Source organism: Panthera onca, chromosome B4 (genome assembly GCF_046562875.1).
Source record: "Panthera onca isolate mPanOnc1 chromosome B4, mPanOnc1 haplotype 2, whole genome shotgun sequence".
In the NCBI taxonomy this organism is placed as follows: Eukaryota; Metazoa; Chordata; class Mammalia; order Carnivora; family Felidae; genus Panthera; species Panthera onca.
The window spans coordinates 115,128,260-115,150,169 of NC_138345.1; the positions used below are offsets into that span (position 1 = coordinate 115,128,260).

Here is a 21,910-nt window from a genome sequence, read left to right on the forward strand (position 1 = left end):
GAAACAGGCTGCAGGCTCTGAGCGGTCAGCACAGAGCCCGACACGGGGCTCGAACTCACGGGCTGTGAGATCATGACCTGAGCCGAAGTCCCAAAGTCAGACGCTTAACTCAAGCCACCCAGGCGCCCCTAAAGGTCACAGTTTAATTAGCTCCTTCACTCTTGTATATAGCAGTCTGTTTGCATTTCATTCCAGAATGTGGTGGGGATTTCTAGAGTCTTCCACTCTGCTGTACATCAGAACCAGTTCCACTGTCGAAACGTCCATATTGAAATTCTCTGAGGCTCTACTCTTTACAGCTTCAATCCTGGTAGGAATTCCTATATTAGGCAGAGTCGGTTGCATGAAAGAAACATCCGCTTAAGCTCAAATAAGGGGATGGGGGTCTTAGTGGAAAGAACTATGTGGAATTATGTGGAAATCTAGGAATAGGAGCAGTACTGCGAAGTGGTTACATGCACCGGCTGTGGAGCCAGGTCAGTTGGGACCAAGGCTGCTGCGTATGAGTTTGGGACCTTAAGCAAATTATTTAACCTTTCTGTGTCTCGGTTTCTTTGTCTATATAGAGGCATCGTATTTGCTTCATAGGGTTATTGCCTGGGTTAAGGAGTTGATATGTCTTGGATTAACACTACCTGACCCATAGTAAATGCTACGTATGCATTTACTGTCCTCACCATCATCATGATTAATAGCAAATAGGATGGGCTTTCCTTGGAATTGGAAGGAGGTTCTGGACCCAAGGCACCTGGCAGAAGCTCAGCAGCAGGAGGTGATAGAGGCTCATTCTAAGGTTTCACTGTCAGCATGACTTAGCACGGCCACTTCCCTCTGTCCTGCTACCAGATGGCCTCCTTTTCCTCAAACATCTGCCCCTCGCACCCTCCACCCGATACTACAGACTGCTTTAATACCCATTCCACCTCTTGATGGTATTTAACCCTCTGTATTGGCTACTCGGTGGCAACACCTTTTTGTATTACTTATTCAAATGACCAAGAAAGAGATAGCGTTGGGGTGCAACTCAACTTTTCACATCCGATTAGAGCCCTCATTCAGAGTAGGAATTTCTTGTCCTCGGGGGATATACTGCCTCTTGGTCCAGTCAGTAGAAGGGGATCAACATGGCCCCCAGAAGGCCCAGTGGGCAGATTCCCTGAGAAAGGAATGGTGAAAGAGCCATATCATGACCTCCATGTTGACGACAGCAGCATGGCACCATCTCTGTCTCCCTTTAAGCTTCTTGATGTTCTCTGTCTTCCCTGAACATGTAGTGTGGCACATAGCTGATAAAGACTGAGGTCTGCTCTGAGAAATCCCACAGTCTGTGGGCGGGGGGGTGGGGGGGGGTGGGGGCGGGCAATTTGGAGGCGTTACGGGTCTGACCTGTTTGTGGGAGCGGGAACGTGGTAGTATTCAGTTTTTTGCTTCGCTTCTTGTGAAATGTGCTCATAGTTTTTTTAGTTTTAATTTTCTATTTTGATGGAAGTGCTAATTTTCGTACTGTCACAGAACTCAGTAGAACTGCGACCTTTTCTTCCCCACAATCTGTGGTTGAGTTTCATACTGGTTTGTCCACCTAATCGCTACAGATACTGTTCTCCTTGGAGGAGTTATGGGGATTTGACCCCAGGAATCCCAGCCTCACTGCCCTGGCCAATGCTGTCATGCAGAGGTCAGCACACCTCTCCTGCAAAGGTCAAATCGTCAATACCTTAGGCTGCACCTGCCACACACAGTCCCTGATGCATTTGCTCAACTCTGCTGCTATCGTGTGAAAACAACCATAGACTATACATAGAAACAAATGGGACAGTGTTCCAGTAAAACGATGCACACTGAAATCTGAATTTCATATAATATTCGCTTATGAAATAGTCTTCTTTTCATTCCCCACCCACCTCCAGCCATTTAGAAATGGAAAAAAAAAAAAAAAAAAACATTCTTAGCCCCTGGGCCATTAAAACAAACAAACAAATGAAAATGGGCAGTGGCCAGATTTGGCCCCCAGGTGGTAGTTGCCCATCCCGCCACTATGCAGAGGGTGAGTGTGAAACAAGCCTTCCCAATGCCAGGAGATGTGAGAGAGGTGGCAAAAAGAAGCTGTGGGAGCCCCTGGAGGGAGCATCAAACTCGGGCTTCAGAGAGGTGATGCCGGAGTTGTGTCTTGAAGCCAAGTGGAGGAGGCAGGGAAGGGCGTTCCAGCGAGAGGGAACAGCTTGGGCACAAGCAGGACGTTGAATAAGCTTGTGAGCCGCAGGTAGCTCACCCTGGCTGGGGAGTGTCCAGAAACGAGTGTGCAGGGCCAGATGGCCACAGGCTTAATGAGACAGGCCAAGACGGCTGGATTTTATCCTGATGGTTGGTCGTTTTCAGACTTTCCAAACCTGGTCTGTACCGTAAATCTTCCCCAGGAGCTCTATCCGAGAAAAAGGTTGGCATCTCATCATTGACCTGCTGTTCTGGGTGAGACCGATGGCCAGGTGCTGGGACACAGTGGGCAGCAGGGGTCGGGAGGTTCCCTGCAGCCTGTGTACCCCACCCCCATGCCTGTCCCTGAGGCATCTCAAAGGAACTTGTAGGATTCTGCTGAACAGGGTGTGAAAACCATGGCTGTGGCTAGCGGAGGACAGGAGCAGACAACATGCAGACATGATCTGATGGTGTTCCACATTGAGCACGCAGAAGAATGGAGAGGCAAAACAGCTGATGAGAAGGACACTCACTGGTTCGGTCGAATGATTTCTTGAGTCTCTATTTGCCTAGCACTGTGTGAAAATATTTGACACTGGTAAATAGAATAGACAACATGTAGCAAGTAAAGAAGTTCTTTTTATATTCAAATGATAGCACCTATAGAGCACCTACTGTGTACCCAGTGGTGTTCTAAGCATTTTATAATATTAATAGAATATTAACTCCTTGAATCCTCACCACAATTTATGAGGTGGGTAATATTATTACTTCCATTTTACAGACGAGGAAACAGAGGCACAGGCAGAGATTAGGACCGCATATGAGCTAAGCAGGTGTTGGGGAAGGTTCTCTTTAAGGAGGCTGAGGGGACACCAGGAAGATGAGACGGGATGGTTGTAGATGTCCCCGTGGAGAACTGGGCTGCAAACACTCCTAGCACCCTGGAGAGCACAGAGGGGAATGGCTTGGTCGGCTTGAAGAAGGAGGGTAGCGTGGTTGAGTCCTGGGGAGGTGGTGAGGGAAGAGGAGAGGGGAGGAGGCCGGAGAAGACGGCAGCAGCGGGATCCTGTAGGCCTCACAGGCTACGGGAAGGAGAGGATATTGTATTCTTTTTTTTTTTTAGTCTATATTTTTGAGAGAAAGCGAGTGAGAGCAAGGGGCAGAGAGAGAGAGAGAGAGAGAGAGAGAGAGAGAGAGAGACACACAGAATCTCTGTACTGTCAGCATAGAGCCCCACATGGGGCTGGAACTCACAAACTGTGAGATCATAAGCTGAAACCAAGAGTCTGACGCTTAACGGACTGAGCCACCCAGGCACCCGGAGAGGGTATTTTCTCCTCAAAGCATGGAGGGGCCTGGGCAGGGCAGTGAAGTGATTGGGTTTGAACCCCTAGAGAATGGCCATTCTGTGGGGCATGGATGGGAGGTTGGCACTGGTGGAAGCAGGGAGACCTGCAGGAGGCTCCTGAAGTCGTCCGGGCAGGAGATGATGTCACCGTGGTCTGGAGGGCTGATGGTGAATGTGGAGAGAATCCCGCGGGATTCTGTGGATTACCAACTGAGGAATGTGGACAACCTGAACCCAGCTGGTGGCAGTGACGGTGGAGAGGACACATAGAAGGAAACAGCTTTCTAAGAGGTAGGAACAGAGAGGTTTCGGTGACCAGTTAGAAGACAATTCTGTGTTGGTTTTGAGATGCCTATGGGACACCCAGGAGGAGCCAGCAAGCAGGCAGTTGGCAGTGAAATTAGGGATTGGGGATGTGCGAGGCTCTGTTTGGGGCTCAACGCAGTGCCATTTGGGCTGTGTGTGCCTTGAGGGGTGTGACTGGGTCTGTCTCCCAAGCATCATAAGACGGTCTCACACCCAGTGGGCCCTCCATAAATGTTCATCAAACTGACAAAGTGTTCTCCATTTGGTGGAGAAGATGGTGATTATAGCACAGTGAGCTGAGAGTTTCCGGGAGGGGGTGACACTGGAGCTATGTTGATAGGAAGCCAGGTGGCCCAGAGGGAAGGGCGTTTCCCTTGTTGTTCCCCCGTCAACCCCCCACCCCCACTCCGCCAACCTGGTCTTGGAAGAGTCCGCTAGAGAAGCAGATGCTCGAACATGCCAGCTGTTCCTAATCATTGCTCATTGACATCTTCCTGAGGCTCCTTTTTCATCAGTGACCAGTCTTAAAAGTCGTATTCCAAGTGCTGACCCTTCTTCTTTGAGGCACCAGGAAGGGTACGTGGCCCCGAGCAGCCAGCAGTCATAGGTGTCCTCGAGATCGGCCTCCTGTGTGTAGCAATATCTCTGTGTCCTCTACCCCAAGGGCTCCTCCCTCCCATGGAGCCCATGTGCTGTGGACTTCTGTGAAGCATGTAGATTCTTCTCAGAACAATGGCTTTAGATGCATAAAACAGAGAATTACAACATGAACCGATTTTATTGATACAAAGATATCTCAAATGGTGTTTTTCAATTTGAGGTATAGTAATATATCTCAACACACTAAATAGCAAGATCTAGCAGCAGTAACTACCATAATTTCAAAGTAGAGATGAGCATAAATGATATTTTGAGATCTCTGAATAACTATAAAATGATATGGATATATCTGGTTTCTTTTGGTGACGAAGTCACAGGTTCAATTAATACTATTGTGTCCTAGGCACATGAAAAGATGCTCAACGTCGCTCCTCATCAGGTAAATACAAATCAAAGCCACACTCAGATATCACCTCATGCCAGAGTGGCCAAAATGAACAAATCAGGAGACTATAGATGCTGGAGAGGATGTGGAGAAATGAGAACCCTCTTGCATGGTTGGTGGGAATGCAAATTGGTGCAGCCGCTCTGGAAAGCAGTGTGGAGGTTCCTCAGAAAATTAAAAATAGACCTACCCTATGACCCAGCAATAGCACTGCTAGGAATTTACCCAAGGGATACAGGAGTACTGATACATAGGGGCACTTGTACCCCAATGTTTATAGCAGCACTCTCCACAATAGCCAAATTATGGAAAGAGCCTAAATGTCCATCAACTGATGAATGGATAAAGAAATTGTGGTTTATATACACGATGGAATACTACGTGGCAATGAGAAAAAATGAAATATGGCCTTTTGTAGCAACATGGATGGAACTGGAGAGTGTGATGCTAAGTGAAATAAGCCATACAGAGAAAGACAGATACCATATGGTTTCACTCTTGTGTGGATCCTGAGAAACTTAACAGAAACCCATGGAGGAGGGGAAGGAAAACAAAGGTTAGAGTGGAAGAGAGCCAAAGCATAAGAGACTCTTAAAAACTGAGAACAAACTGAGGGTTGATGGGGGGTGGGAGGGAGGGGAGGGTGGGTGATGGGTATTGAGGAGGGCACCTTTTGGGATGAGCACTGGGTATTGTATGGAAACCAATTTGACAATAAACTTAATATATTGAAAAAAAAATACTGTGTCCTGCATTCGTAATTAAAGGAAATGCTACATTTCAGTTGGAGTTAGCTAAAATACAGTTGACCCTTGAACAACACAGGATTGAACTATGCAGGTCTACTTGGATTTTTTTTTTTTTTTTTGATAAACGTAAATGTTTTTCCTTATGATTTTTTAAATAATGTTTTCTCTAGCTTTATCTTTTTTTAATTTAAGTTTTAGTTAACATACAGTGCAATATTGGTTTCAAGAGTAGAATTGAGTGATTCATCATGCGACACCCAGTGCTGATCACAAGTGCCCTTCTTAGTACCCATCCAGCCCATCCCCCCCCCACTTCCCCTCCATCAACCTTCAATTTGTTCTCTATCATTAAGAGTCTCTTGTGGCTTGTTTCCCTCTCTTTTCTTTCCCCCCACCTTCCCATGTGTTCATCTGTTTTGTTTCTTAAATTCCACATGAGTGAAATCATATGGTATTTGTCCTTCTGATTGATTTATTTTGCTTAGCATAATCTAGCTCCATCCACATCGTTTCAAATGGCAAGATTTTATTCTTTGATGGATGAGTAATATTCCATTACATGTATATATATGTGTATATGCATGTATACACACACACACACACACACACACACCACATCTTCTTTATCCATCCATTATCATTCATCAGAACATTTGGCTCTCTCTATAGTTTGGCTATTGTTGATAGTGCTGCTATAAACATTGGGGTGCATGTATCCCTTCAAATATGTATTTTTGTATCCTTTGGGTACATACCTAATCGTGCAATTGCTGGATCATAGAGTAGTTCTATTTTTAGTTTTTTGAGGAATCTATATGCTGTTCTCCAGAGCACCAGTTTGCATTCCCACCAACACTGCAAGAGGGTTCCCCTTTCTCTGCATCCTCGCCAACACCTGTTGTTTCTTGTGTTAATTTTTGCCATTCTGGCAGGTGTGAAATGGTATCTCATCATGGCTTTGATTTATATTTCCGTGATGATGAGTAATGTCATCTAACTTTATCTTAATACAATATATAGTATATATAACATACAAAATATGTGTTAATTGACTAAGGCTTTGGGTCAACAGTAGGTTATTAAGTCTTGAGGGAGTCAAAAGTTATACACAGATTTTCGTTGGCACAGGGGGTTGGTGGCCGTTAACACTTGCGTTGTTCAAGGGTCAACTGTAATTTATTTGTTTTTATCCAATTCCATGTATTCTCTGAATTGTATCCATGAATTATAGATATCCATGGAACCCCTCCTCAAAGCATTCATTTCGGTCACTAAATGCTTCCGAAAACAGTGACAGGAAATGTAAAGTGCTGGATTTTCTTTCAAAAACTCATTCCATTGGTTTTGTTTTATAAGAGGGGTTTATTCCCATTTGTATTTTGCAGATCAAGCACTTGGTCAAGAGCGAGTGCTCCATAAATGATGGTTGGGCTGGTGGATGGTAGATAGGTAGACAGGTGATGGTGGGTGGAGAGAAGCCTCGGGCAGGTTAAATCATCTGCCTAAGACTCACAACTTATGAGTGATAGAGCTTGAACTTGAACCCACATTTTCTAAACTCTGAATTTCTTCTTTCTGTTCTTCCATGCTACCATTATGCTGTTTTTATTTTAAAGAGTTAACCCAGTGTGAAGCCATGTTCATAAATTATGCTGTTCTAATGATGAAAAAAACCAGTCCAATTATTCTTTTTTGGTCAGAGAACACCTAAAGTACTTTGTTCCTATGTTAGAGCCATATTTTAAGTAAACTGACTCTGTAGACTCCCTGCGGACCAAGACGGCAAGAGACCCAGAAATTTTCTCTTACGACTTGTGGATGAACTATGGATATAAAATTTAGAGAAGGCCAAGATGCATGATAGTGGGAGGTGTGGGGTAGTTTAGTACTGCTCCCGAAGGCAGAACCAAGGTCCAGTGTTTACCAGGACAAAATTTGGCTCAACTGAAGAACTCTCTAATGATTAGACCTACTTAGCAATGTACCAACATTGCCTGGTAAGATATTGACTGAAAGAATTCAAACATTGATCCATGTGTTTATTCATGCATTCAATAAACATTTATTGACAACCTACTACATACCAGATGCCTAGGTACATGCCGCCTTCAAAGTATGGACTCAGATAAACTGTTGTTAGAGCTCAGAGTCTACTGGGAGACAGATAACAAATATAATTTTAAAACAATCTTGAAGTAAAAAGTGGAGTGCTAGGATTCATAATAACTGGGACAAGGATGGAACGATCTATAGTTATGTGTCCACACGGAGGTGACTTTGCATTTGAAACCTGAAAGATTAGAAAGACCCGACCTCAGGGGAATGAAGCATGAGGAACTAGAAGTAGCATGTGCAAAGGCCCTGAGGCAGAAATATGGTAACGTGTTAAAAAGTCTGAAGGAAAGTCACTGTGGGAGCTGAAGTGGAATGGAAGAGAGGGGTGGTAGAATGTGAGTAGGCAGGGATGAGCTCGGGTAGGATCTGGGGAGGCACTTGGATTTAGTTCTAAGTGTGATGGGAAGCCAGTAAAGAACTCTAGGCAAGGGAGTAACACTGCTTATTTTGTATTTAAAGGGTCACTCTGACTGCTGGTCAAAGAAAGATTGTGGGTTGGAAGGGAGAGACCAGGAGGCTCTTGGAGTAGATCAGGAGCAAGATGGAGGTTGCTTAGACTGGGCTTAGGCTGTGGAGATGGAGAAGACAGATGAGATTGTTGGCGAATCTGGCTGAGATTTTTCATGTATGGCTGTGGGGAGTGGTGGAGAGCACGAGGCTGAGGGTGATTGGTGATGCCTTTCATCATGATGAGGAAGGCTAGGGAGGAACAGGGTTGGAGTCAAGAAACATCTAGATCATCATTTTCCAGCAACTCTGAACCCTTGTGATAGACTGCTGTGGCTCTCAAGAATGATTCCGTTTATTTGGTATGTAGAGATGTGGGGGACGGAGCTTTTGTACTCGTCAAATGATGGGATGGGGGCACTACTGGCCTTTTCTGGACAGGGATCAGGGATGCTAAAAGTCTCGTATCGTGCAGGACAGCTCCCATAATGAAGAAGTATCCCATCCAGAATGCCAGTAACTTCCTCATGGAAAAACATTAGTGGACTGAGAGCTTTTCAACTCTAAGAATGTAGAAAAATGTATTTTTTCCCCCCACACTGTCAGCCATTCATCTCTTTTTGTGAATTATTCGAGTCAGGTTCTTTTCATAAGTAATTGACTGAAATTAGCCACAGGGAGCAGATGGAGATTTCCCTGGAGGAAAGGGTGTGTAAGCAGGAAGAAGGAAGGCTAAATCTTGGAGAGCAGGACTTTGCTGGTGGGTAGGGCTTTGAGACTGAGGGACACTGAGGGCCTTGAAGGGAGGCGAGAAGGAGGAAGAGCAAGTGGGAAGGTGCAAAATTCAAACTTGGCTCTCTGTTTCCTGTGGTTCCACTGTGCGCTCCCTGATGCTTGCTGGTGTAGAGGCTGTCCGGCTCTTCCCCTAAACTTCGCTTCTCCGTCCCTCATGCACACTTTGAACTTTTCCTTTTGATCATTTGCATCCCCAGTATAAATTCTTCCTTCAGGTGATCAGAGAGATGCCGTAAACTTAGACTCCAAGCAACGTTGCATACTCTAGAAGAATACAGAAAAGCAACAGGAGTCCCAGTGGCTAATGGAGTCACTACCTTGGGTGAAAAATTGTTCTTTCCATCTCTCTAGCTTCATCAAGGTTGTTTTCTACTTATTTTCACATGCATAGTTTCATGTGGGCCTCATAGCAATGCTAATAGGCTGGGCATATGTGTTACTGTATTCATTTTATAGATTTGGTCATTGAGGTTCAGGGGCTTCCCCAAATCAAGCAGCCTGTAAGGGATAGAGTGGGAGGAGAGAGAGAGTGCACATGTCTCTGGGCACGTGCACAGAACTTGAGTGCAGGGCTCCTACTAAGATTTCCCAACTGCATATGGGCCCCTGGTAAGTTATGGGAAATGGTGAAGAAACTGTTCAACGTAAGTGGATGCCAAAGGAGAGCGGAATACAAAATTAATTGCCCAAGAGGCATTTTATCAAGGTATAAGTAGTTGATAGGCACGAAGTTGGTATTTTTCCATAGCCCCATAAGGAAAAACCAAAAGGAGCAAGTCTTTTTTTTTTTATTTTTTTTTATTTTTAGCACATTGGGAATAAAAGACTTAACTCTTGCTGGGTCCCTAACACTTGAGGCCCTACTTTTGTGCACATTTCCTGCAGCTGTCCCCATAAGAGCTGCAGCGTGGCTGTGAACACCCTGCAAAGGCTTGATGAGTCAAACCATCTTTCGTATGGTGGGAGCAGAGCCTCAGCGTTACCCAAGTCCAGAGGGTGCCACTCAACCCTAGAATACGTGACTGCTGCCCCCGAAGTTGTGTGGCACCCCCAGGGAGTGTTTACTGTCGATGAAAGGTAGTATAAGGGTGCTGCAGAGAGGTCGAGCTGTTTCCCCTTGTGATAAGCCCACTACCTGTACACACACACATACGTGCATATGTGCGCGTACACACACACACACACACACACACACTAGCACTCATGCCTTCACAGTAGCCTTGGTTCCACTTTGGTGTATTGAGCTCAAGCCTCTCTCTTTTTTCTTTTAATTATTTTTTTTATTTATTTTTGAGACAGAGCAAGCACATGAGCGAGGGAGGGGCAGAGAGAGAGAAAGGGACAGAGGAGCTGAAGCAGGCTCTACACTGACAGCAGAGAGCCCAATGCGGGGCTCGAACTCACGAACCGTGCGATCATGACCTGAGCAGAAGTCGGGTGCTCAACCGACTGAGCCCCCCAGGCATCCCCCAAGCTTGTCTCTTTTTGAGCCCAAACGCCGAGACGAAGTAGCTTTTTCCTCAAACTGGGAAAACTTTCCCTTCTAGAGAGGGCTAAAGCATAAAGGCATGACGTTATGGTTAGACATGGCAGACGGCAGAGAAGCACAATGACAACTCTGAGGGAACCAAGAAAGCCCAAAGGGGAGACAAGGTTTAGAGCTAAATCAAGATTGGATTTTGTCATGAAAGGCAGAACTGGCAAAAGCATCATTACAAGGCATTAACCTTGTTACACACAGACGAACAAGCAGAGGCTGGGATTCAGAAATAAATTACACATAATAAACTAGACAGAATAGGCTGAGAGCAACATTAGTGATTATGCCCTAAGGGGAGAGAAGGGCAAGATAGAAAATAGGCCAAAAAAAAAGAGTAAGAATAATCTCTGGACACAGGGGGCCGACTGCACCATTTCACCCCTTTTTCGGCTTGACTCCCTGGGTATTAACTTCACTTTTGTGAGGAGGTTTCTCTGAAGGCTGTCTTTCTTTTGTTTTCATTTGCTGAAATGAGCATAAGAAACCCACTCAGAGGGCCCCTTTTTCCATTCACAGGGACTCGTCCATTTCTGTGTGTGACTAGCACAAAAGAATCCTTTTCCATTCAGCTAGAACAGCCCTCAGAGTTTACGTGAGGTCCAAGCCTGCTCTTTCCTATTTCCTTCCAGGCTCGTGGTCGTAATTGGCTACACGATCCTGACTGTGGCCAAGGTCCTCTGTGGTGAGAGGAACGAGCACCCAGCCAGTCCTTGGTCCCTCATACTTGAGGAAAAGCTAGAGTCTGGTGTCGCGTCCCACATGACTCTCATTTCTTGCGCTGACTTGCTTTTGGTTGCAAACGTCAGAAAGCCAACTCGACAGGAACTTAAGCCATAGCATCTATTGTTAAGCTAGTAGAAAGTTTAAAGGTTGGAAGCTGTGCTCCGTGGTGTTCTTAAGAAACCAGAGCCTTCGTTTTCCCCAGCACCAATTTTAGCACGTTGATTTTCATCCTCCATCTTGAATCTCGTGGAAGCAAAGTGGCTGCCACCACCCTGTACACAGTGGCCTCACACGACAGATTTCAAAGGGAGGAGATACGGGGAGTGGGCGAACAGGGTCTCCTCAAGAGCTTCCTCTTATCACGGAGGAAATTTGTTCCCAGAAGCCCCTCCAGTGGACTTCTTCCAGCTCACCGGCCCAAACTGGACCACATGGCCACCTCTAGCTCTAAGGGATAGGAAAGCAGATCTCTGGCAGTGGGGAATGGGATAACCATGTGGCTTGGACCAGTCACAGTTGTCCAGGCTTGAGTTTATTGCCACCTGAACCAAATAAGGGTTTTGTGGCAAAGAAGGTGGGAATAACTGCCTCGAGTGTGGCGGCCACTGTTCGTGTTTGAAAATAAGGTAATGAGGGGCACCTCGGTGGCTCAGTCGGTTAAGCGTCCGACTCTCGGTTTCGGCTCAGGTCATGATCTTGCAGTTCGTGAGTTCAAGCCCTGCATAAGGCTCCACGCTGGTGATGTAGAGCCTGCTTGGGATTCTCTGTCTCCCTCTCTCTCTGGCCCTCCCCCACTTGCACTGTCTCTCTCAAAATAAACAAATAAAAAGTAATGTGAACAAACACGGAGTGTGTATTACCATGCACCAAGCACTGTCCTAAGCTTTGCTGGGGCTTGTGTACGAAGTCATTCTCACCACTTCCATTGTATAGAAGAGGAAATTGAGTCACAGCGAGGTTAAAGTGCCCCACGTTAAGTAGCTAGAAAGTGACAGAGCCAGGAATTCAATCCTGGAGGTCTGGCTCACTCTACTATCCCTATTAGGTAAGGTGATAAATACTCCAAGTAGCACATAGTAAGTACGTGCTACTAATCACAGCTAGTTATTAGTTTAACCCCCCAACAGGGTTAAAGAAACTGCCCGGGCCACCCAGTGGGTGAGAACTGAGCTTGAACGCAGACCTAAGCTCTCTAACTCCCTAGTCCCAGGCAGTTTGTTTATGTCACTAGCTCCCAAGTTCAGAAACATTGATTTCATGGCTCTACTAACCTGTGCTACTGATCCAGGACTTCATTTGGAAAACTAGTTATTAAGGAATGGTCAGAACTCAGGGAAGGACACTAGAAAAGATGGGATGGTAATTTGGAAGCAGCTTTTCTTCTTTGCGCCCTTACAGCTTTTGAGCCACTTCTGGTTTTTTGGAGCCAGTCTTTCACGAGCAGAATATCCCATCCAACCTCAGCAAAACTACGCGTCATGTCATGGTCCCTGGCTAATCAGAACGGCTGCAGTTATTAAGCACCTACTGTATACCAGCGGTAGGCATGCACTGTCCCATTTGTCCTTGTGAATAATCAGTTTACAGCCATAACTTTTTCTGTGCCATGGGATGAGGGAGAATGGCGTCCTCCAGCCATAGATAGTGGTAATAGAACTTTCGAGATGCCCAGGTAGATGACACCCAATTCTCTGAGTTAGCCTCTCTGCAGTGACCAAATATTTAATAAGTGGTCAGCTGATCCTAACTTTGAACAATTCTGGTTTTATTTTACAGCAAGATGTGTGATGTGGTTTTGTTATTTTTTTCAATCTAAAGGTCATCCGATTTTTCTTTTTCTGCTCATAGTCATGAGGCATCCTTATCTAAACAGTGATCTATTGTTCTGATTCTCAGACCCACAGAAATTTTTTTTTCTTAACTTCGATTTTAACAGGACAGTTCCTCATCTTCCCCGACTGCATGAAAAGTATCTTCTAACAGGAAAAAAAAAAAATCTCTAATGGGCTTTCCAAAAATCTTCTTAAACTGAGTTCACTATGGAACATTTTATGCAAATAAGTCACTCTCTCTTAGGTTATGACATCTTTCCCTTGAAAAGTGATCATGGCATTGGAGAAATCCTCACTAGCTTATCTTTTCTCCCCAGCGTAACTGCAACAAAGAAATATAGACGGCGCTTTAAAGGCTTCAGAAATCAATTTAGTCCATGAATCCATTTACTTTAGATGTTAATGAAACTTGGTGGGTTTAAAAATAATGAATGTTTAATAAGACATAAATTGAAAGACATAAACACTGTCAGCAATTATATAATGAAGTTAATAAGTCTTAGCCTCCCCCTGCTCACCTCCCCTCTCCCCAAACAGGGCGATTTAAGGAGTTAACGGTGATGCTTACTGCAGTTTGCCAGCTCTCCCATTGGCTAAAACTGAAATGTGGGTTTGGAAACCTTAGTACAATTGGGAACTGAGCTCTGGCAGATAAAGTATGCTATCACACTGTGTTCAGTAGCTACAGACAGTAACGGCTCGCTCTAGCTTTGTATCTTCCAGAGATTTGTGTAACAAACTCAGTTTCCTGTCGTTGAAGGCAGGAAGCAGCGTGAAGCACTTTATGCCTTTAACCAAGAAAGAAAAAGACATCTTGGTCAACACTCTCTCTGCCCTGGGTTTAAAAAGGGGCTGTATTTAATGATCAGGAGCAAGCATGTGATTATACGTGCTCAATGCTCCAGACCATTTAAATGCCTTCGGGTTGGAGTTCGGCTTTTTGTTTCCTCATCAAGAGCATCAGCACCAGGGTCCAGTCCTTCTGCTTGGTTCCTCTTTAGCTTTGTGGTTCTGTCCTGCCCACCAGCCTTGAGTGTATCTTTCCCTTTTTACCCTCTGAATTAATTATCCTATCTTTGGGCTTTACATTGTATCTGTCTGGTGAATCCAGTCTCTCCTGTCTGCCGTCACACCCAATGGGACTGTCTGCCTCACATTTTGGGAAGTGGTTTGTTTAACCTCACAGAAGCCAATCCCTAACTAAAATAATTTGTTGCAGGATCACGCAAACAGCCAAGCATAAGACTGTCTCCCTCCCAATTCAGCAATGGGCTCTTTCCTTGGCAATAAAGTGAACTCGGTTTGATGTATCAGCTGGGGGAGTGTTAAATGGATGGCTAGCTCGCTGCTGGAAATCAATGCATGTTAATACATAGGAAACCAATGGCTTTCCACGGGTTGGGCAAGCATGGTGATCCCACGCATAAAGGGGATAAGAGGTTGCTCCTGGGATCTTGTCTAAGAAAATGTGTTTGGGGCTCGAGTAGGATCCTTCCCAGGTGGGCATGAGTAATTATCGCTGTTAAAAATTATCTTTTTTTCTCCATTTGTGCGTTTGTGTGCATGTTCAGAAAGAAGGGGAGCAACCCGAAAGAGTCCAACCAATCGCATCATCTACCTTGATCCATTCCGACCTGACATCCGTTTATGGCACCGTGGTAATGAACAGGACTGTTTTGTTCTTGGGGACTGGAGATGGCCAGTTACTTAAGGTTGGTTTTCTGTGCCTTCTTCGATGTCAATTTTAATAGTGATCCATTTTGTGCTTTTTAATTTATTTTTTAGTGTTTCTCGGTTATACACAAGTTCATACCAACTGCTTTGTGAACTGTTCAGAGACCCTCAGAAATTACCAGAAAGAGACTTCGAGAAATCCGTATGTGATAGCCTCCCTAGCCGTGTAACAAAGCACCAGCCACCTTGCTTCCCAGGAGCCTGCCAAGTTATTCTCCCCTTCCTTACTCATAAGCTGCCTAGGTGAGGTAAATAGGGGTCTGGCCCTCACCCTACCCTGGATCACCTTCCTAAGACCTTTAACCTTTTAGTTCCTATCTCCTTTGTAGTGGAAATATACAAAGTACCTGATTTCTCCAAACCTCAAACAGATGAGGGATTATAAGACTTAAAAAGTAGAAAAAACAGGTGTTCCTTCCCTCCAGCCTATTTGACACCCACAGAGGGGTTTTGTTTTCTGCCCTTAGTACCCACACATACCATGGAGAGGTTAGAGACCTGAGATCCTTTGAGATTCCCCCTGACTTGTATCTCAGAGGACTATTTTCCCCCCCACTGTAGAATGGGTACACCACTGGACAAGTTGGGATTTTTATTCCCTGGGCAGGGAGGGGGAGGCAGTGGGAGGAGGAGAAAATAAAATCAGGGACCTCTAATGACTTGTCTGGAGTGATATAGTGGTTATCTTATCAATTTCATCAGGCATTTATTGAATACCTCCGGGGGGGCTCCACCATTATTCATGGCTGAAACTGCACTGTCACCCTAGGCTGACATTCCTCTGCCTCCCGGTAGTCGGTTGATTTACTGTCAGTCCAGGTTCTAAATTGAGTACAAATAGATATGATTTCTCAACTGATCTCCCATTGACAACTAGCTGTGTGACTGTAGGTGAATCGCCTAACCTCTCTGAGTTTCCCTTTCCTCATCTATAAAATGAGATTGTGCTAGACAACCCAGAAAACCCCTTTCTCTCCTGTACGGTCTCTAATTCTGTCTTCTGTGCGCTTATCCCGCACTCTAGCCAAACCTATTGGCTTGTCCCCCGATGTGCGTTACGTAGTCTTGTTTGCCTACCTTTGTTCACGCTGTGCCTCCTTCTGGGATTGCTTGCTTGCTTGCTTTTTTTCCTCCCCCTATGCTTTCCTGAATCCTGTGTATCTATGCTTTGGCTCGGCTCAAACTCCACCTCCTCTTTGAGGCCTTCCAAAGCCCAGAGTGATCACGTTTTCCCCTCATCTCCTGAAACACTCATTATCTGTACCATTCTGTAGGCCCATTACAGATGCCTCGTGTTGATCCCCAACCTTTTCACTCGTGTTTGTCTTGCCTTCCCAACTTGATTTTAAGCTTCTCAAGAAGGGGGTCCTGAATTCTCACAGCCTAATACAGTGTTGCGCGCCTGGTAGGCATTTGATTTAATCTGTTTTCTTTGGAGGAAACCCAGTAACATACGGGAGGGAGTTTGTTTGTATACACATTCTTTTAAAATATACATTGATCATCTCTCCTGCCGTGTTAGCTTTATTTCCTGGGGAAAGGTAAACACCCGTCCGTCATTCTACCCAAGTGGCTTGGTGCCGTGTCATGACATCTGAAGCGAGGCCAACCTGGTCCGGCAGATTGGACCCATTAACCTGGCAGAGGAATTTGCCATCAGTCTTTACGGGGCCTCCTCACCAATTATCTCTTCAGATTTAGGATATGTTTGATGAGTATTTTGACAGGAACACTGTTTCCCCAAAGCTGAGCCAACCAAACTGTTACATGGTGAGTTGGAGGTGAAGAACACTTGGCTATAAATAGTTCCCCACGGGACAGGCTGGCTTCGCCTGTCCTGTTTGCTCACCCCAGCAGTTTGTGTACAACTGGCCAGTTTTTAGTGATGTTGTGACACCAGAGGGGTGGGGCCAGGCTGCAGCTTTAAGCCACCGAGAAAGAGGTGGCTGACCAAAGTCTGGTTTCCTCAGCATCTGTATGGGGTATACCTTCAGAAGCCATGCCTGTGGCCTTGGTGTTTGCTTGTTTGTTTGTTTGTTTGTTTTTTGGATTCAAATAACAAGGGCAGGTTGGTTTATTGTTTTGGGATGGCTGACATTGGTCTGGTGTTTCCCTTGTGCCAGTCACATTAAATGTTTTTAACTCACTGAGTCCTCTCCACGGCTCAGGAAGATAGTTCTGTTATATATCCCATTTTACTGATAAGGGAAGTGAGGCCCAGAGAAAGTGGATGATTTGCCCAAAGTACGCACGGCAGAGCAGAGATCTGAACTGGAGTGACTTCAGAGTCTGCACTAATGTCCCCTGTGCTCCACTGAGTTTTGTGATCTCTGCCCCAGACATGCACAACCACTCCCTCAGGGTTCTTGGGGTTGGGGGGCAGGGCGTGGTGGTGAAGGGAAGCATGTTGATAGGGATCCATGGAGGGGAGGGGACAGTGGAACCAATACTCCTGGGGTGTGGGTCATGGTTTTTAGAAGCTCCAGGAAGTGGCACCTGGGTGGCTCAGTCGGTTAAGGGTCAGTCTTCGCCTCAGGTCATGATCTCATGATCCGTGAGTTCGAGCCCCACACTGGGCTCTGTGCTGACAGCTCAGAGCCTGGAGCCTGCTTCACATTGTGTGTCCGTCTTTCTCTCTGCCCCTTCCCCACTCATGCTGTATCTCTCTCTGTCTCTCAAAAGTGAATAAACGTTAAAAAATTAAAAAAAAAAAAAAAAAAGCAGCTCCAGAAAGGATCCCAGCTCTGGAAGGAGGCAGACCATCTGACTGAAGGGAATGCCTCAATGGCATGATAACTTCTTAGGAGTTAAACCCTCCCCCAGCTTTACTCAGGAAGGTCCCTTCCCTCAGGAGGAAGTTTTGAGGGACGAATTTGAACTGTCTTAGCCCTGCCAAGCTGCCTTGGACAGCCCAGTAATTCCCAAGACTCCCCCATGTATCCCGTGTGCAGATTCTCGGATGTAGCCCCTGAAATAACCCAGAGTCCCGAGACCCAGGACCATGTCGATGATTGAGAAGGCACAGATAATCCCTGAATCCCTTTGTTCAGAAACTTCAAGCTTCTCCCTTGCCAGACTTGTCACCAGAACTGTTAGAAAAGACGAACATTGATAGACACAAGCTTGGCTTCTTAAGCCATAGAGTGGAGATACTAATGAGCCCCGCAAACAAAACCCAACCCGAGGCAGCCAGTGGGAGGAGGAGAAGAAAGAGGGCTTGGATCACCCACAGCCTGACTCATCAGTTTCCCAGTGATCAAGAGTTGGCAACATGTTGACAGACAATAGGCACTGTAGTATACAACTGGTTGGATGAGGGGCAGAAAACAGCAGTTGGGGGCCAATTGCTGGGTTGTTTTTTCCACCACTACACAAACGCACACACACTCTAACTTAAGTCTCTGAAAACCTCACAGAATTTTAACATAGTTTGATGCAATTTTATTCTTTTTAAATTTTTTTTGATGTTTATTTTTTGAAGGAGAGAGCGCATGGGGCAGGGGGCAGGGGTGGGGCGGGGGGGTGGTGGACAGAAGATTCAAAGTGGGCTTTGCACTGACAGCAACGAGCCCAGTGTGGCGCTCTAACTCGCGAACTGCAACATCATGACCTGAGCTGAAGTCGGACGCTCAACCGACTGAGCCACCCAGGTTCCCCTGTTTGGTGCAATTTTAAACATCGGGTTATTTAATTTTTTCTTATTACAAGAGTAATATATGTTCCTCGAGAAAGGTGCAAAGTAGCAGAGGGTGAGGGAAAAACAGGAAAAAAGAATACCCCTCGCTGTTACCGAAAGGCACTGACTGCTATCAGCGTTTTCTTTTTCTTTCTTTTCTTTCTTCTTCTTCTTTTTTTTTTTTTTTTTTTGCATAGTTGAGGTCAGACTCTATCCAATTTTGCATCCATATTTTTCCTTCAGTTATGCCTGTATTAAAATGCTATGGCAAACCCTTGGTTAAACGGTATTTTTATTTTTTTTTAATTTTTTTTTTCAACGTTTTTTATTATTTATTTTTGGGACAGAGAGAGACAGAGCATGAACAGGGGAGGGGCAGAGAGAGAGGGAGACACAGAATCGAAAACAGGCTCCAGGCTCCGAGCCATCAGCCCAGAGCCTGAAGCGGGGCTCGAACTCACGGACCGCAAGATCGTGACCTGGCTGAAGTCGGACGCTTAACCGACTGCGCCACCCAGGCGCCCCTAAACGGTATTTTTAAACAGCTGTATCGTATTCCCTTGCGTGGAAACATCACATTGCGCTTAGGCCGAGAGATCGAATCACTTTCAAAGCGTCTTTAAAGACCTGCACTTCTTCCAGGCGATCTGCCACTGCCTCCAAAGGTAAGGTTTTCCTGAGGAAGAGTGGAAAAACTAAAGACTTTACAATATGCCAATACCCTCACTGCCCTCTTTCTCCTGCCTTTATTCCTAGATGCTTTTGTAAGATTTTTGAAACATGGTAGGAATTTAGAACTTGAAAGCGTCCTTTTAACAGTATCTCATCTGTCCCCTTATTTTATTGACACGTGACCCTAATGGTTGTGAGATGGGTTGTGTCGTCACTTTTTCCCCCCTGGTTGTTTCCTCATTTTACTTCCTTTCTGATCATGATTGCATGCTATACTTTCTCAGTGGTCAGCGTCTCCACTGAGATCAGCTGAAAGAGGGTGGCCACGCTGAACTCAGCTGGCAGGAATTCATAACTCGCGTGTCGCAAGCCAGCACACTGCAAAGCGTACCCGTTTTTATAAACACATGCGAATCCTTGTACAGATTGTGGGACAGCCTCTCGTGTGGTTTGGATTCCTTTGAGCTGACTGTGTCGCATACAGAAAATTGTCCTTATTTCAAGGGCAGAATTGAATATTTTCAGCTTTCCCAGGTGGTAAAATAAGTATTAATGGAATATGCATGAAATTTGAAATTTGTAACTTTATGCATGCCCATTAGCCTTTCTTGTAAGCAGAAAAGATAAGGCAGCAGGCGAGGAATAATAACAGCGAACCTTTCTGAGCTCTTACTGCGCGTCGGCCATTGGAACCAGCGTCTGCATGGGTTAACTTGTTTAATCCTCATGAGTCCGTAGTGTTACCAAACGTACTTTATAAATGAAAAAAATGCGAGGCTCAGAGGGGTTAGGGAACTTGCTCAAGGTGATGTAAACTGAAGCAATCTGTCCCCTCTCCAAACTGCACTGATAATTCAAATGCACTCTGTAGGGCTTGGTAGAATTTGTGGAACTGTGTTTTGTTTTGTTTTTTAAAATTTTCTTTCAAATATTAGAGTACTGGGGTTAATACCAAGATGCAAGTATTGAGGTTTTTTTGAGAAGAGGCCCTGGCTTCTGTGGTTTTAGTTTGTTCCTATTTGGGGACGGCCTCCTGGCAGCCCCACAGAGCCCAGACTTCTGTATTAGAAGGCAGGACTTCCCCCGCTCAGGTCTGCAAGTGGGTCATGGGAGCCCCTGAACCCCCTGTGGGACCCCAGCTTTTCCCCCGTGGGTTCTTTGGGAGTAAATGTTGGAAATCTGGGTTCAAGATGATTTTTGGAACGGCTCTTGTAGGAGGAGGCCAGTGTTGGGTTTCTCCAACATCCCTAGGACCGAAGTAGGCTTCAGGGTACCGGGTGCCGTCTCACGCATGTCCCTTCCCCATATCATCAGAGGAGCACTGCTCACATGCTTCGAGTTGGGACTGGCCATCTATGAGGCCCTCAAAACTTATTCCCACTGGTGGCTTTCATTTATCCAAAATTTATCCAATTTTGCCGTGGAGCAAAATTGAGACCAGTTCTAGAAAGTTCTTCTGCATGAAGGTCTGCCTTGATTCTGGTTTTAAAGTTTTCAAAAGACAGGAAGAGATAACAAAAATAATAAAATATTTTATAAGGACAAGCTTACTATTTATATTCCCATGGAATGTTCAAATAAGGAAAAGGAGGCCAACCCAGGACAGGACCTGGGGCCGGAGGTAGGGGAGTGGGGATGGCTAGGCTGAAGTAATAGACCAAAAAGTAAAAATAGCAGGAAATGGCCTCCACGATTGGCTGTTTGGAATGTCATACGAAGCTATTTCAAGTTCACCTCCATCTCATTCATTCTAGTTTGTGAGTTAGCCGGGACTCCCCAGTTTAGAGCTCTTCCTGCCATGTCCACACAAACCTAGAACTTGTGGTTCAAGCTGTATGCTTCTCTTGCTACTTACACCGAGAAAAATAGGTTGGAAATAAAAGAGGAGTTTGCCTTAATCTTTATATTTCACCTTTGTTACTCCTAACGACTCAAGCGCATTGAACACTGGTGGATAATTACCTTGCTTTCTCGTGTGTTCGTGTGCGTGGTTTAGGCCTCCTTCACCACATTTCTTAGAAACTGTTTATTAAAAAAAAAAAAATGAGAAGATTGGCTTGGATGCCCTTTAACTGGTTAACCCCACAGAGTGAGGCCTAAGGAAAGAAATTTGGAGTATATGTTTCAGCTTTTTGAATACCCGTGGCTTTTCCATGTCATGGTAATAGTAAAGGAAAGAAAGAAAGAGGCTTTTGTTTAATTTTTCTCCTCCCGACCTCGTTTTCCTCACCATGCTATTCTTTCCGTGGGTGGTGTCGAACTTGTAACATAACTAACTGTCTGGTGTGGAAGTCTCACACTCCACACGTTTCAGGACTGGAATTGGGCGGGGTTTTTTTGTATGCAACAAAAATCCCAAGGCTAGTTAATAGCCTACCATGAGGCTTCAGGAAGATGTCAACAGGAACAATATGTTGACACAAACTGAAATTCTCCATCGGGGAAAATTTGTTTTCTACACAGGCTTCAGCTGGAAAAATCTGAAGAGCCCTATAAAATCTTGAATGCTAATAGAATTTTTTTTTCATTTAATAAATATTTATTGGGCACCTTTTATGTGCCAGACACTATTCAGGGTACTGAGGATACAAAAGTGAATAAAACAGGCAACCCACTTGCTCTCATGATGGGGGTGGGGGGGGGGGGGCGGAAAGGATGGAAAATAAGTTACTGAATTAATCAATAAAGCCATTTCAGACAGTGAGTGGTAAGTGCTATGGAGGAAATCGACT

The 21,910-nt window shown here is 45.2% G+C and overlaps 1 protein-coding gene across 1 annotated transcript in view; it reads left to right on the forward strand.

Annotated features, from left to right (window-relative positions):
• The window catches only part of PLXNC1 (plexin C1), a 149,325-nt gene that overhangs the window by 8,158 nt on the left and 119,257 nt on the right, over nucleotides 1–21,910 (forward strand). The window contains exon 2 of the mRNA XM_060656754.3: nucleotides 14,668–14,808. Within this exon, the coding sequence (XP_060512737.3) occupies nucleotides 14,668–14,808 (141 nt within the window). The remainder of the gene's footprint in view (nucleotides 1–14,667; nucleotides 14,809–21,910) is intronic.